The sequence below is a fragment of the Lepidochelys kempii genome, chromosome 1 (genome assembly GCF_965140265.1).
Source record: "Lepidochelys kempii isolate rLepKem1 chromosome 1, rLepKem1.hap2, whole genome shotgun sequence".
In the NCBI taxonomy this organism is placed as follows: Eukaryota; Metazoa; Chordata; order Testudines; family Cheloniidae; genus Lepidochelys; species Lepidochelys kempii.
This window is the reverse complement of record NC_133256.1, coordinates 242,996,787-243,012,164: the sequence shown is the minus strand read 5'-3', so window position 1 is coordinate 243,012,164 and position 15,378 is coordinate 242,996,787. Positions and strand designations below refer to the sequence as shown.

Genomic DNA, 15,378 nt, shown 5'->3' with positions numbered 1-15,378 from the left:
GGCTGCTGGTCTGCGCGCACATTGGGGGAGGAAAAAAATTGCCGGTGCCCCACACAGCTTGAAAAGCACTGCACTAGTCAGTCCCATAATGCCAGATGCAATGTCTAATTCCAAATCAGGAAGTAAACTTGGCTTAGAATCCATCTCAAGCATACACTTTGACCAAGAGCATCACTTGGATATATAAGCATATCTACTTCTGCTGTTGAAGTACTTCATCACCTGTACAAATCTAAAAACATGTTTAGAAAAGGCACCATGCAGCATGAGATGCGCTAAATAGTGTGGTACCTTCAAAATAGCCTAGTTTGTAGATATTTTCATCTCCTAGTTTGAAGTACTGAGGAATGACAAGCAGTGAACATTATGGGCTCTTTCCCACTATGTAAATTATCATCCAGTTGGTATGCAGAACTGTATGATCATGCATTCAAATATGCTTAAATGTATGTAGTTATGGGTAATATCAGTATACTATTGCACTGTGAAGGTAGTTTTTATGTCTGTAAGCCAATACTGGATGGTACAGTTCCTTGTGCCTTGAATTATGTATGACCTGGCATAGATTCTCTAAATCGGAAAAATATATTAAACTGACATGGCTTCAGTTGCATGTGTTCTCAAAAGCAGTTAACTTTATACTATGGAGGTGACAATATAATTAGCAGTGCAAACTTCTGGCACACTGGAAACAGTACACCTCAATTACAATTGCCTGATAAGTGGACAGAGACTCCCCTCCACATTCAATTTTTGGTCTTTTCAGGCTTAGTTATAACTATTATAGATGTCTGCCCAGTGGTCTGAACCCACAAATTCATTTAGAGGCAAGCCACTGAATAGTCAGTGGATGATACTTTGTCACCATCAGCCAAGGTTGGATTTAAACAAGTGATTTACAGCTGAAAGAATCAGTAGTCCACTACCAACCACCATGAACATGTTGTGATTGTTGTGTATTTGCATTTTAGTAGGACTATCTGGAGTGTGGCAGGGAAGGAACATGCTTTTAACCAATCAGCTGTTGCATCCAATAGTGAATATTGTTTTGCACTATTTTTGCTTTTGCAACTAGTCTGAGTAATAGCCCTCTTGATTGTCAGAGGACCTAAAAGCGATCTGCAGCTTCCTAATCAGATTTCGGACTGAAAATTGAGCAGGGTATTGTTTTCAAAATGGGAATTAAATAAGCTTTAATGTAATAAAGACCTGAGTTTTCTTTCATAGTCCACCTGTTAGATTTGGATCTAGTGTGTTTAGTTCAGCTACACATTAACAGGAAAGTTCCCAGTTAGTATTGCTGTCCATTTGTAAAGCAATAGTGAGAGTTAAAGACCCAGGGGAAGCTGTTTTCTCAAACACTGTGGGCTTTTACTATATTACTTTAAAGTGAGGCTAGGCACAAAGAGTAGTCGGTCTTAAAGTCTAAACTGTCAGGTAACTCGTGTACCTTTCCCTGAACATACATGAGGCCTCTTTCCAGGGGTATACAGCAGTACATAGCTAGTTTAAATTCTTGAACATATTGGAGAGTTGGAGTCATATTTGGGCTGCATTATCCAAAGTACTTTTCTCTAGTGCTTAGGAGACTCCGATGCACATGTTATAACCTTGAGACTTTTTTTTTCTACTGAAGTGTTAATGACTAGTTTGGTAGAAACACACAAGTAAGATATCTGTGAACATTTGTGATCTGGGGAAGTAGCCCCACCTTGTAAGCTAAAGGAGCCTGTGAAAATTGATAGGCACATCTTAACTTTGCTTTCAGTAGCAGACTAGACAAATTGCAATCACCTGGGGACCAAATTTCCTTCTGGAGTGAATCAACCCTAGCCACTTCTGTAGTGTTCTTCTGGAGCGCTGCTTATGCTCAGTTTATTACTACAAAAAGTGCTTAATAGGCTGTAGCATCAGAATTGTGAATACACACTTGCCTTCATGAGGTGCAAACCACATGACCATGTAGGATCTTTCAGTGCCTGTCTTGTCACTTGAACTGATACACATTACATAACTTTGCTAACCACAATATCCTTCACACCTAAGACAAAAGCCACCTGGTATATTTTGGTAGAAGTTGTTCCTCAGGCAGACTACATCTGAAAACAGACAACTTTGTCTGTAAAAGGAAGATGCAAGGACTATGACTTTATATATTTTATTATTTAAACTAGATTTAAATCAACTTCACCTTCTCCATTGGTATTCTGTATCAGAGGAAACCTATTATTGCAGCATAATTTAATAATCAAATATAAGAATATATCCTGACAGGTATAAGCAAGAATGCTAAAATGGTGGTGGTTGTACATTCCAAGTTACTTCATGGGGTTACTTAAAAGCTAACTAGGATAGCCAGAAAGCTTTTTAGGTACCATTTTATAAGACTACTTAAATTGAAGTCTTGAAGTAGCTCACAAAGTATTTATAAAAACTTCACAAACAACTTAAATCTCAGGCCATTTCAGTTGGCATGGTAAAACTGGAACAGTCTGTAGTAAAGTTCCAAACTCTTTTTGGGTGGGGGAGCAGGGAGAGGGGAAGCTTTTTAGAAAACCTCTTGCAACCTCACTCATAACCTTACAAAACATGGAGACAAACTGGTAGCTTTGTCTTTGAAGTCTCAGCCTCCTAGAATGCTAGTCCTACGACTGGAAGGGACTCAAGAGGTCCCCTGCACTCAAGGCAGGACTAAGTATTATCTAGACCATCCCTGATAGGTGTTTGTCTAACCTGCTCTTAAAAATCTCCAGTGACTGAGACCCCACTACCTCCCAAGGCAATTTATTCCAGTGCTTAACCACCCTGACAGGAAGCTTTTCCTAATGTCCCACCCAAGCTGCCCTTGCTGCAATTTAAGCCCACTGTTTCCTGTCCTAACCTCAGAGGTTAAGGAGAACATTTTTTTCTCCCTCCTCCTTGTAACAACCTTTTATGTACTTGAAAACTTCTCAGTTTTCTCCAGACTAAACAGACCCAGTTTTTTCAGTCTTCTCTCATAGGTCATGTTTTCTAGACCTTTAATCATTTTTGTTGCTAGTCTCTGGACTTTCTCTAATTTAGCCACATCTTTCCTGAAATGTGGTGCCCAGAATTGGACACGATACTCCAGTTGAGGCCTAACCAGCACAGAGTAGAGCAGAAGAATTACTTCATTTTCCTTACAACACTCCTGCTAATGCAGCCCAGAATGACATTTGCTGCTTTTTTTGGTTCGCAACAGTGTTACACTGACTCCTCTTGCTTGTGATCCACTGACACCGCCCCGATCCCTTCCTGAGTACTCCTTCCTAGGCAGTCATTTCCAATTACGTATGTATGCAGCTGATTGTTCCTTCCTAAGTAGAGTACTTTGCGTTTGTCCTTACTGAATTTCATCCTATTTACTTCAAAGCATTTTTCCCATTTGTCCAGATTTTGAATTTTAATCCTATCCTCCAAAGCACTTGTAACCCCTCCAAGCTTGGTATCGTCTTCAAACTTTATAAGAGTCCTCTCTATGCCAGAGGTTCTCAAACTGTGGTCCATGAGCTCTGTTCAGATGGTCCACAGATAGTTCCCTTTAAGGTGTGTGCGTGGGTGGCTGCATACAACTTTGTCAGTTCCATAATGTGGGGCTGCCACGGCGGGGGAGAGGGCACATCCATCGCATGAGAAATGTAAGATATTACTGACATTAAAATGAGTTGCTTTTGTTTGTAGAACAGAAAGAATTAAGGTTTTATATAGTGCTTTTTTCCAAAGCACTTTACAATAGTTAGCTAATGGTACAAACATTTGGAAAGATCATTAAGTGGTCCACCAAGACCCTCAGCGATTTTTCAAGTGGTCTGCAAAAAAAGTTTTAGAACCATTGCTCTATGCCATTAGGTAAACCATTGATGAAGATATTGAACAGGGATCAGTCCTGGATCTGGTTCTGTAGGACCCCACTTGATAAGCCCTTCCATGTTGAATGTGAACTACTGATGACTACTCTCTAGGTACAGTTTTCCAACTAGTTATGCACCTACCTTATAGTAGCTCCATCTAGGTTGTATTTCTCTCGTTTGTTTGAGAAGGTCATGCAAGACAGTATCAAAAGCCTTACTGAAGTCTAGAGATACCACATCCACCGCTTCCCTCCTTGTCCACAAGGCTTTTTACCCTATCAAAGAAAGCTGTTGACTCGCTTTGACACAATGTGCTCTAAAGAAATCCATGCTGTTACGTACACCTATGTGTCTGCAAATTAATTGCATAACTTGCTCCATTATTTTTCCAAGTGGTGAAGTTAAGATGACAGGTCTGTAATTTTTCCAGTTGTCCTTATTTCCCTTTTTATAGTTTGGTGGTATCTTTGCCCTTTTCCAGTCCTCCGGAATAACTCCCGACTTTTTGAAGAAAAGCATTAATGGCTCATATATCTCCTTAGTCAGCTCCTTGAGTATTCTAGGATGTATTTCATCAGGCCCTTGTAATTTGAAGACATCAAACTTGTCTAAGTGATTTTTAACTTGTTTCCCTATTTTAGGCTCTGATCCTACCACATTTTCACTGGCATTCATTGATTTAGATGTCCAATTGCTACTAAACTATTTGGTGAAAACAAATTCATTGAGCACTTCTGCCATTTCCACATTTTCTGTTTCTTTCTCTCTCTCTCTCTCTCTCTCTCTCCCTCCCTGTGCCTCCCATCACCCACCGAGTAACTGACCTACACTGTCCTTGGTCTTCCTCTTGCTTCAAATGTATTTGTAGAATGTTTTCTTGTTGCCCTTTGTCTCTAGCTAGTTTTAATTTCATTTTTTGCCTTGGCCTTTCTTCTTTTGCCCCTGCATACTTTGTGGTGTTTGTGTTCATCCTTTGTAATTGGACCTAGTTCCTACTTGTTGATGTTTGGGAATGGAGGAAGGCAATATGGAATGCCAGGTTGCTTTTACAAAATTTCAGTTGGTCACAGCTTTGACTGCAGAAAATGCTTGCCATACTTTTTTTGGTAGTAGAACATAATAGCTTGCTCTCTCAGTAGGTGAAATCTTGTTCTATAGACTAGTGTCCTGACATTCAGAAGTACTGAGCACTTGTGGCCCCAAATTATTTCAGCAGGACTTTTGGCTGCCCAGCACTTCTGAAGAGTAGGCCAAAGTCTTGTGCTTATTCTTTCACTTAAACTTGAGTGTTACTGGAACTTGACTTCCAGCATTACACCAACACTGAAGTTACTGTAAATGAAATTGCAACTAATATCTGAAAATAGATACCAAAGAGATTCCATTGTATGAGTGCATACACTACTTTGTAGGATTGACACATATTCACTTAAGCACACCAAGGCAAAACTTTTGTTGGCAGGGAGTTAACTCTATATAAAGAGTGACCTAATTTCAGATCTTATCCACAATGTGGATAAGGTGGAGGTTATTACACATGAAGAGGCTAGCTCTTGCTAATTCTATACCCACCACTAATTAACTATCTTCAGTAGCTATATGTTGAGACGAAAAGGTAACTTTAATTCTGAAGTCCTCCATTTTACTTTTGGGTTCTCTTGTACACTGCCATTCTGCTTTTTGTATAATTGTGGGAGAAGATTTTCACATCTATGTGAAAGCATGAAAAGCCCTTTTTAGCCAAAAGTCCGTACAACGTGAATAAGAGCACTTTTTGAAAATGCTTGTCAGGAGTGATGGAGAAATCTGTACATGGATGGATAGGAGGGAAGAATTGAGCAGAGAGCTGCAGGTGAGCAAAAGCCGATGGATGTAATATTGGGGTAGGGGAGGGGAAGAGTGAATGTGAAAGGCCCTAAAATTCTCTAGGGTGTGAGAAGGTTAGCAATGGCCTTGAGCTCCATAAGGAATAACTCCAGGCCCCAATCCTGTGCTCCACTAACATGGATACTGAGAAGCCAACCTGTACATACAGCTGCTGAGTTAGACCTCCCCATATGGTTGAGTCAGAATACCTCCCTACTAGAATACCTCCCTACTAATTGTGTAGCCATAGCATTACTGTGACTTATGTAGTGCTCACACTTACATAATTAAAGATTAGCAAACTCAAGTTCATTGCTCTTGCATAACTTGGACAGAAATTGATCTTCTCCACATAAGGGTATCCTATGTTTAATTGGCATTGTACATTCATAAAACTAAAGTAATATGGCTACTCTTCACCTCTGAAGGTGCAGCTGTCTAGCTACACAAACTAGAGAGCAGTGTACCTTTGGAATCTCATCATGTAGGATTGTTCACTTTCACGTTTTCCCATTTAAATGACTTTCCTTTTTCCAACTCTTCCACTTTTGAGATTACCCGGGCAGTAAATAAACACGCAGAACTCTGCAAGAACACACTCTAACCTAGACATGGCATGGAGTATGAAACATGTAACTAACTGGGGAATGCTTGCAGAAGGTACTGAGTAGCATTCAAATAAGACTACAAAGCTTTGGCTGTTTAGCCAAACTTTTGATGGTGGTTACTAGTGACTCTTGCATGCCTGTAGACTCTCCTGTAGTACTCCATTTCCGTCTGACCCGATACCTTGATCTGTCTCATCCAATGTAATTGGAATCAGGCCAACTTTCTTCCTGTGGCATCTTTTCCATCAAACTTGTATTTCAGAAGATCTAATACATAATCTAGTCAGTGCTAATACAGCATTGTTTCTTACAGTGCATTGTTTAGTTTTAAAAGTTCTAAAAGTAACAGCAGTTCTGCTATGTAACCAATCTGTTTTTTTCTGTTGAAAATTTCCCCTACCCCTTTCTTTGAATGATCCCCATTGTGGGGGAAACAACCACTCTACAGACCTTGGAATAAGCCAGAATAGATTCTGTGGATTGATCTGAATATATAACAAAGGTAAAAGACCAAAAGGTAAAGTCTGAAATGATCCACACAAAGCTGCATTCAAAAGTCTTTTTCTTGAGGACTGGGGTATGTGTATTTCATGCCCAATTCTGAAACTTGTGCTAATGCAACATTTTTGTAGGAAATGCCACACTTGAAACTTCAGACTGTAAAGGGCAAGTTTTTGAGATGTTAGTGCCAAGCAACCTTGTTTGTAGCTCTACCTACTTTTAGCTGCTGTTTCTTTAAAACACCTGGCAATGCCACCTCCCAAAAGACATGTACTCAGTATCTTATCACCCATGACTCTCTAATTGGCAGGAGGGGAGGAGGTATACTGCAAAAAATTTTTTGAGAATTGTGCAGCGTAGTTTAAAAATGCAATTCCTATCCAAGTTTAGTTTCAAAACTGCAGAGTGTTTAGCTGGACCGTACTAAATTTTGAGTGTTACTTATTTGGCTGAATAAATATACCTAATTTTGTCTTGAACAAAGTATCGCATATGTGGAAAAACGTAGTGAATTAATGCCACAAGCTTAATCCAGTGACTAGTAAACTGATTTCTGAAGTGAACAGACTGTGAACTTGTGCATCAAGTTTTATTCAGGAAATGCCAATAACCAGTTTAGCACTTCCTATTCTTTGGTATTTGATTTCTTAAACTTCTCTTCTTGTGAAGACACTTGTCAGAGTACTTACTGCAGGTTTTCCTCCTGCATCAGTTTATATCCTTCTTTCATTACATATTAGGTGCCTAAACCTGGACATCAGTCAGCTGCAGAATTTTGCTCTACTTCTACTCTTCCAAAGGATCCTATACTAAGGAAGGAAAAACTGCAGGATTTGATGACTCAGATACAAGGGACTTACAACTTCATGCAGGTATGTGTCTTGTTTATCCTGCAATAACACCTGCAGGGCTTGGGTCCCCACTGTGCCAGTGGTGGTAATGTAGTAACTTGTTTTGTTAGTGGAGTGGACCTAGATACTATTGACTAAATCAATGAAAGATTTTAGCAGACTAGAGAATATTTAACTTCTGTGATGTTTTTTGATCTGAACAGTCCTAATTTTTCCCATTTCATGAACTTGGTAATCTTTCTAAGGAGTCCATCCTGGATGTTGATAAAGCTTCACCAAGTGCTATTTGTTCATCACAACCACCTTCAGTAACTCCAGCAGGTAGTCCTGTAGGTAGGTAGACTCTTACATAGAATCCAGAGTTCTTAAGTTGAATGGAGCAATATTTCACTTGCACTGTGCATCACCAATAGGCATAATGGGGGAACAAAATTCTATCTAGAATGACCATCTCATCCACAATGTCTAAATCTAATGGCTAACATTTCATTAAATGGCCAACAGAATAACTTACAGCAACACTTAAATATGCATTATGCTGCAGGGTTGTGGAACAGTTGTTGTCTCGCAACCTGAGACTTATACATGGTCAAGTTCTTATGGCTCAATACTTTCACCTCCCACCTAGGATTCAGTCCTTCAGATTGTACTTGTATACCTGTCTACAATACAGAATGTTTTATAATGAACTCTAACAACCTATGGAATTCCTACACATAGCTATTACCTCTGCAACAGTTAATACTGAACTGTCTCTAGTTAGTTATGCTGGTGCTATTAAGGCTTTAAAATAGTCCTGTTACCCTTCAAATGTATGGAGAAACTGTGTATTACAAAACAGGAAAATAAGTCAGTCGTAATGGGTATTGGGGAATGAAAGAATGTTCGTTCTACCTCTGTTGAAACTTTGAGTAAATTTGTCTTGAATAATTCAAGTCATCTTAGTGAAATAGCTGTTCCATACATAAGTCTTTCTGTTGCTGGAGACTGCTTTGACCTTTAACTTCACAAGATAAAACTACACTTCCTAAATGAGTGACTTACTTTAGGTTTTAATTTATTCAGCTTTCTGGTATGCTTACTGCGTGATGTATAGTAAGGGCAGTGTAGCTGTCCAAATTTCAGATTTTATTTTTTTTAATTTTTTTGGAAAAAAATCAATCTTTGAATTATGCTGAGAAGCTGTAGTTAAATTTAAGGCAAATATATGTTGCTTGACTAATCCCTTTCTCTTATTTTTACAAAGCTTCTAATGAACAGAAACTGCCAAGTCAAAATGACTTTCTTCAACAGCCACCACAGGTAAACTTAAGAGTACTGGTCTATAAAATTAAACAATTGTGATCTTTTTTAATAAGATATATATTGTGCTTTCAGAAATAACTGAGGAATTGTATAGGGAAATTATGCCAAAATAAGTCTGTCACAAGACAGACCAAATTTGATTTGGCCTACCAAATTAAGAGTATAGAACTTGATTTTAAAGTTTGTTTTTATAATCTCTGCAAAGTGAGCTCCCACCAGATATATAGCTCATACTCCAGGCTATATATCAAAAAAGCATTGTATGCCATCTTAACTTCAATGTAATAGCAGACGAGTGAAAATAACATTTTATAACCTCCATTTCACAGTATGGAAGATGTATTTGGATTTAGCTTTCAATTACCAGCGCAACTAGTAGAGAGAGAGGTGGGTAGGACCAACTTCTGTTGGTGAAAGAGAAGCTTTCGAGCTTGAGCTCCTCTTCAAGTCTGGAAAAGATAACCAGAGTTTTGCAGCTAAATAAAAGGTGGGGACAAATAGTTAAGCATAAGGAGTTAATACAAGTTGCAAGAAACCACTTAAAATGAAGTGAGTGGCTAATACCTCTGCAGTCATAAGACCAAGGAATGTTAGTAGGTTTTGAATTGTTGTAGTGAGCCGTAAAACCAGCGTCTGAGACCATGTCTGGCAGAGTTATGAATTTAAGTTCCCAGGCTAATCTTCTGAAGGTGTTGTGTAGGTTTGCTTTGAGAATGAGGACTGATAGGTCAGATATGGAGTGATCACTTTGAAAAGTGTTGGCTCACATGTGATAGGGTATCTTGTCTTGTCATTTTTTTGAGTGAGTTCATTTGAGAGTGTACAGATTTGTCTGGTTTCGCCCACACAGTTGGGGCATTTGATGGACTGGATGAGGTACATCCTATGTTCTGAATAGGCACATGTAGGATCTGCACCAATCTAGGTAATATGCAAAAATCAAGAGAATTGTTTGCATTGCCTACCTTAAATTTATAATAGCCAGGAGATGCAGTTGACTTTGCCTTGTCAGTGTGCCTATTACAATATTGTCTGAAGAGTAATCAAGCAGCATCCTCCAATAACTTTATAAGGAAAAAATTTCCATTTCACTTGTCATTTCAGACCACTAGCACTTGAGGTTTAAATAAAACTGTTCAAGTGGCTCAGCTAATATATTTAAAAGCAAATCTAAGAGCAACTTGAAGAAAAAAATTAAGACGAATTTTCAAAAATACTGGATGGCCAGTGTCCTATTTAGAGCAATAGCTAAATGTCAGGAACAGTATATAATGGCCTATAGGCAGACATAACTGTTAGCGAAATACCAAGCATTGGCACGAAACCACTCATTTATAAACTAAACCATGCACTTTAACAAAACTGTGTTTGAAGGCTTTTCAGAACTACTAGAGTTGTTGCCTCCAATCAACTTTATCTGACGTAGTTTCTCTCCCTGCCAGGCTGCTGCTTCTCCCATGACTCTGCATGGCTCAAATACTTCCTTAGCATCTGCTGATCACACTCTTTCTGGTTCTGAAACAGATGATCTTATGACCCCACAGATACCGCAGGTAAAATATCAAGACAACATTGACACTTCCCACTGGAGTTTCGTTGGCCTTCATTATGTTCCATGCAGGCTGGATTTGATTTAAATCAAATTGATTTAAATCACTAGTCAGGAAGACTCCATTTAATCATGGTTTTCTACATAAGTGCATTCTTGTTGGTGGTTATAACCTGAATACATATTCTTCACAATTCAGAGATGTAGGTTTTATTTTTAGAAGGTGTACACTGTACATTTTTAAACAGGGATTTATTTTAAAAAGCTTTCAGATGAGTTTTACAACTATATCAGAAAATGAATGATTGGTTATTTCATTAACCAAAGGTAATTGAAGCAGATACTTATGAAGTCATTGGGAGGTGAGCTGTCTCCAATTCAACAGGTTAATCTTTAATATTTGAAGGATTTTCTTGCCATGCTGTATTGGGAGGAGAACATCACCAGACAGACGTCTAAATTGTTTTATTTAACTGAAACAACAATGTTAAGTATTCTGAATCTTTTTCTTCAACAGCAAACATACCGTATTTTAACAAAACAAGCATATGTCCCTCGCTTCTGACATTTATCTTCAGACTTCTCCTTTTCCAGATCTATTCCACCCAACAATCTTCTATTGTTGAACTTCTTGAAACTTTGCACTTTTAGGGAGGTAAGGGATTGACTCTGTGTACCCAAATTTGCAGAGGGACAATAGAGTTGCAGTCTGTTTCTCAATTCTATATATTTAAAAACGTTTTTGCTGTTAAGTGTTACCTCTGGAGACACACATCCAGTTTGAGAACAGCAAAACTAAGCCTCTCTGGTATCTTCCAATCTAGACTGAGTCCTGTTGGGTAGATAGAAAGATTTACCTAAATCTGTACAGAAGCCTGTGGAACCCCATAAGATTGGGTCCCTAATCCCTGAACTGTTGAAATTCATTTACAAAACTTTTTTCGTAAACATTACTTGAATATATTCTCATACTATAGAATTAAAATATATAATCCTTATTCCATGATGAGATACCTTTGAGCTATAATGTATCTTAATTAACACTGTCTTTAGATAGGATTTTTCCTCAGAGCATTTGATCAAAAAAATCCAACTTAAATCAAAAATGGTTTGTTTTTGTTTAATTGATTTTTATCCACCCTGGTTCCATGTGATAACTCTGTTCTTGCAGAAACTATTTGGGGCCTTCTTTAGAGACATTGACTCCACTCAACTATTGAGTGGTATTGCTGATGAGTAACACGACTACCTTCTCTCCCTGTGTATCGTCTTGTTTCCAGGAACCAAACAAGTCTCTCACAGAAATTCAGAATTTCTAAGTCATTACACCAAGCACTGTTTTAAGGAAGTTTAGCATAGCAAGCACTGGCAAATACATATGTAGTATTGTGCAAATATGTTTTGGTTGTAAAATACTAACAGCATAAAAGGAAATTGGGAGGCGGGGTGTGTCAATTTTTTACCACGTACAGGAATTATCTCCTTTGTAGTGGCTTGAAAATACTCTACTGCCTTCAAGCCTGTAAGTTAGACAGATATTTGATTAAACAATAACCTACGAGGAAATGATTAAATAGGACAGTCTTGCTTTTTGAGGGAAAATTATTGATTTTCTGGGTAATAACTGGCTAAAGCAAACTAAGAATTCTGAAGAAATCCTCCCTTTGTGTTCACATTAAATACCTAAATATTAACATGAAAAGACATTTGCCTATCTGTATAGTCCAGCATCTACAACTGGCATGTAGCAGCACTGCTTTACAGCATGATGGTTTGCAGAACCATCTCCTTAAACTGTAAAGTAGTCCTGAATAGTTAAAAAACTTCCAGCTTTTGAATTGCTTTTCCTAAACAAAGTTGAGCTGCTTCCATTGGATGTAACTGCACTAGGTTTGGATGTCAGTTTTAATGAAAAATGACTACTTATTGTACTGAATTTTCATATACTTAAGGCAGACTAAATGGTTCATCAGTTTACACTACAAAACAACTTAGGACTAGTTATCACACTTCCATTGTTAAGTTGTAATGCGGAGTTAAGTGCCAGCAAATATTTCCACACTCCCATTTCCCCCTCTCCCTGGCTCCTTCTCTCACTGCCCAACCAATCCTGTCTCCTCCTCCATTGTCTCAATCTACTCTTCCCTCCCTCTGGTCTGGCTCTTGTCCCCTCAGCTTTCATGTCAGGTTGCTTCCTCCCACACTGTCTGGGTAGCTGCAGGGGGTTACTGACAGCACAGGAGAAACAAGCATCCTGGCCCAGAGCAGCTGGGAAGCTATAGCCTTAAGAGGGAGCATGCTTAGTGTCTTTGACGCATGTGCAGTCTGGATTAACAGGTAAGGGTCATGAGGGTATGCAGCATTGCTTACTGAGAATGGAGTCTTTGGAGCTAGCTGTTAAACTGAGAAGTTTTTACTGAATATGTGTAAACTGATCTTTCAGAGCTTTATAACTTGGCCCAATTTGCATAGATTTTTCACAAGAACAGCAAAAGGCGCATTCCTGCCAAACTTCAAATTCCTGCTCTAAAGAATGGGGATGCTATAACTTCTTAGTGTTCAGAATTTTAACACTGCAAAATGTTTTTCCCTGTTCTGTTTGGTAATTGCTGAAGGATTTTGGCTGAAACTTTCCAAACTATTCAGCCTAAATGGTTGGTTTGGCCTTGCCTATAATTAAGGATATCTTTGGGACTCCTATATTAAACTTACCACAAGAGTCAATATTTGAAATCTTAAAATGTTAAACAAGCTGAGTGTGCATCTTCCATGCTACACATGTAGTTTTGTAAGAGATCTAGATCTAAGTAAACACAGTAGGTCCAAAGTGAATGCATCAACACTATCTTTTATTATTATAACACTTTTTCAAATTATAAACTTCCCTATTTCTGCAACATTCTACTGGTAGTTAAGTTACATCTGTCAAGGTTTTTGTCCTTTCAGACATCAGAATCACTTTCTCAAGGGACCGAGACTTATACTTCATCTCAGCCACCTTATCAGACAAGCCCATGCATCTCTGAGCCAGTAATATCCAAAAAGATTGAAATTGCCCAGGTGAGTAACTGCTTTTCACATATGGTTACATCTCTGCTCATAAACTTTACTTGAACAGCTCAGTCAAAATTAACAATCTAAATCTGAGTGACTAGATGCTTCAGATATAAATTAGGTTTTCTGTTTTACTTAGTATGCTAAATACCTGGTCTCAATAGTGCATCTCAGGAAGCTGGAAGCCTTCCTTTTTGTTAACCCTCTGCTTAGAATCTTAAAATATCAGGGTTGGAAGGGACCTCAGGAGGTCATCTAGTCCAACCCCCTGCTCAAAGCAGGACCAATCCCCAACTAAATCATCCCAACCAGGGCTTTGTCAAGCCTGACCTTAAAAACTTCTAAGGAAGGAGATTCCACCACTTCCCTAGGTAACGCATTCCAGTGTTTCACTACCCTCCTAGTGAAAAAGCTTTTCCTAATATCCAACCTAAACCTCCACCACTGCAACTTGAGACCATTACTCCTCTAAGTGCAGGACTCTGCACTTGTCCTTGTTGAACCTAATCAGATTTCTTTTGGCCCAATCCTCTAATTTGTCTAGGTCCCTCTGTACCCTATCCCTACCTTCCAGTGTATCTACCACTCCTCCCAGTTTAGTGTCATCTGCAAACTTGCTGAGGGTGCAATCCACACCATCGTCCAGATCATTAATGAAGATATTGAACAAAGCTGGCCTGAGGACAGACCCTTGGGGGCACTCCACTTGGTACCAGCTGCCAACTAGACATGGAGCTATTGATCACTACCCGTTGAGCCTGACAATCTAGCCAGCCCTCTGTCCACCTTGTAGTCCATTCATCCAGCCCATACTTTAACTTACTGGCAAGAATACTGTGGGAGACAGTGTCAAAAGCTTTACTAAAGTCAAGGAACAACACGTCCACTGCTTTCCCCTCATCCACAGAGCCAGTTATCTCCTCATAGAAGGCAATTAGATTAGTCAGGCATGACTTGCCCTTGGTGAATCCATGTGGACTGTTCCTGATCACTTTCCTCTCCTCAAAGTGCTTCAGAATTGATTCCTTGAGGACCTGCTCCATGATTTTTCCAGGGACTGAGGTGAGGCTGACTGGCCTGTAGTTCCCAGGATCCTCTTTCTTCCCTTTTTTAAAGATGGGCACTACATTAGCCTTTTTCCAGTTGTCCGGGACCTTCCCCGATCACCGTGAGTTTTCAAAGATAATGGCCAATGGCTCTGCAATCACATCCGCCAACTCCTTTAGCACTTGGATGCAGCGCATCTGGTCCCATGGACTTGTGCTCATCCAGCTTTTCTAAATAGTCCCGAACCACTTCTTTCTCCACAGAGGGCTAGTCACCTCCTCCCCATGCTGTGCTGCCCAGTGCAGCAGTCTGGGAGCTGACCTTGTTCGTGAAGACAGAGGCAAAAAAAGCTTTGAGTACATTAGCTTTTTCCACATCCTCTGTCACTAGGTTGCCTCCCTCATTCAGTAAGGGGCCCCCACTTTCCTTGACTTTCTTCTTGTTGCTAACATACCTGAAGAAACCCTTCTTGTTACTCTTAACATCTCTTGCTAGCTGCAACTCCAGGTGTGATTTGGCCTTCCTGATTTCACTCCTGCATGCCCCAGCAATATTTTTATACTCTTCCCTGGTCATTTGTCCAATCTTCCACTTTTTGTAAGCTTTTTTGTGTTTAAGATCAGCAAGGATTTCACTGTTAAGTCAAGCTGGTCGCCTGCCATATTTACTATTCTTTCTACACATTGGGATGGTTTGTCCCTGTAACCTCAACAAGGATTCTTTAA

The 15,378-nt window shown here is 39.3% G+C and overlaps 1 protein-coding gene across 10 annotated transcripts in view; it reads left to right on the top strand.

The window, feature by feature from the left end:
• The window catches only part of CAPRIN2 (caprin family member 2), a 73,917-nt gene that overhangs the window by 37,516 nt on the left and 21,023 nt on the right, over positions 1–15,378 (top strand). For all 10 annotated transcript variants that reach the window (XM_073321318.1, XM_073321344.1, XM_073321378.1 and 7 more), the window contains 5 exons: positions 7,588–7,719; positions 7,944–8,031; positions 8,945–9,000; positions 10,446–10,556; positions 13,499–13,612. In XM_073321318.1, the coding sequence (XP_073177419.1) occupies positions 7,588–7,719; positions 7,944–8,031; positions 8,945–9,000; positions 10,446–10,556; positions 13,499–13,612 (501 nt within the window). The remainder of the gene's footprint in view (positions 1–7,587; positions 7,720–7,943; positions 8,032–8,944; positions 9,001–10,445; positions 10,557–13,498; positions 13,613–15,378) is intronic.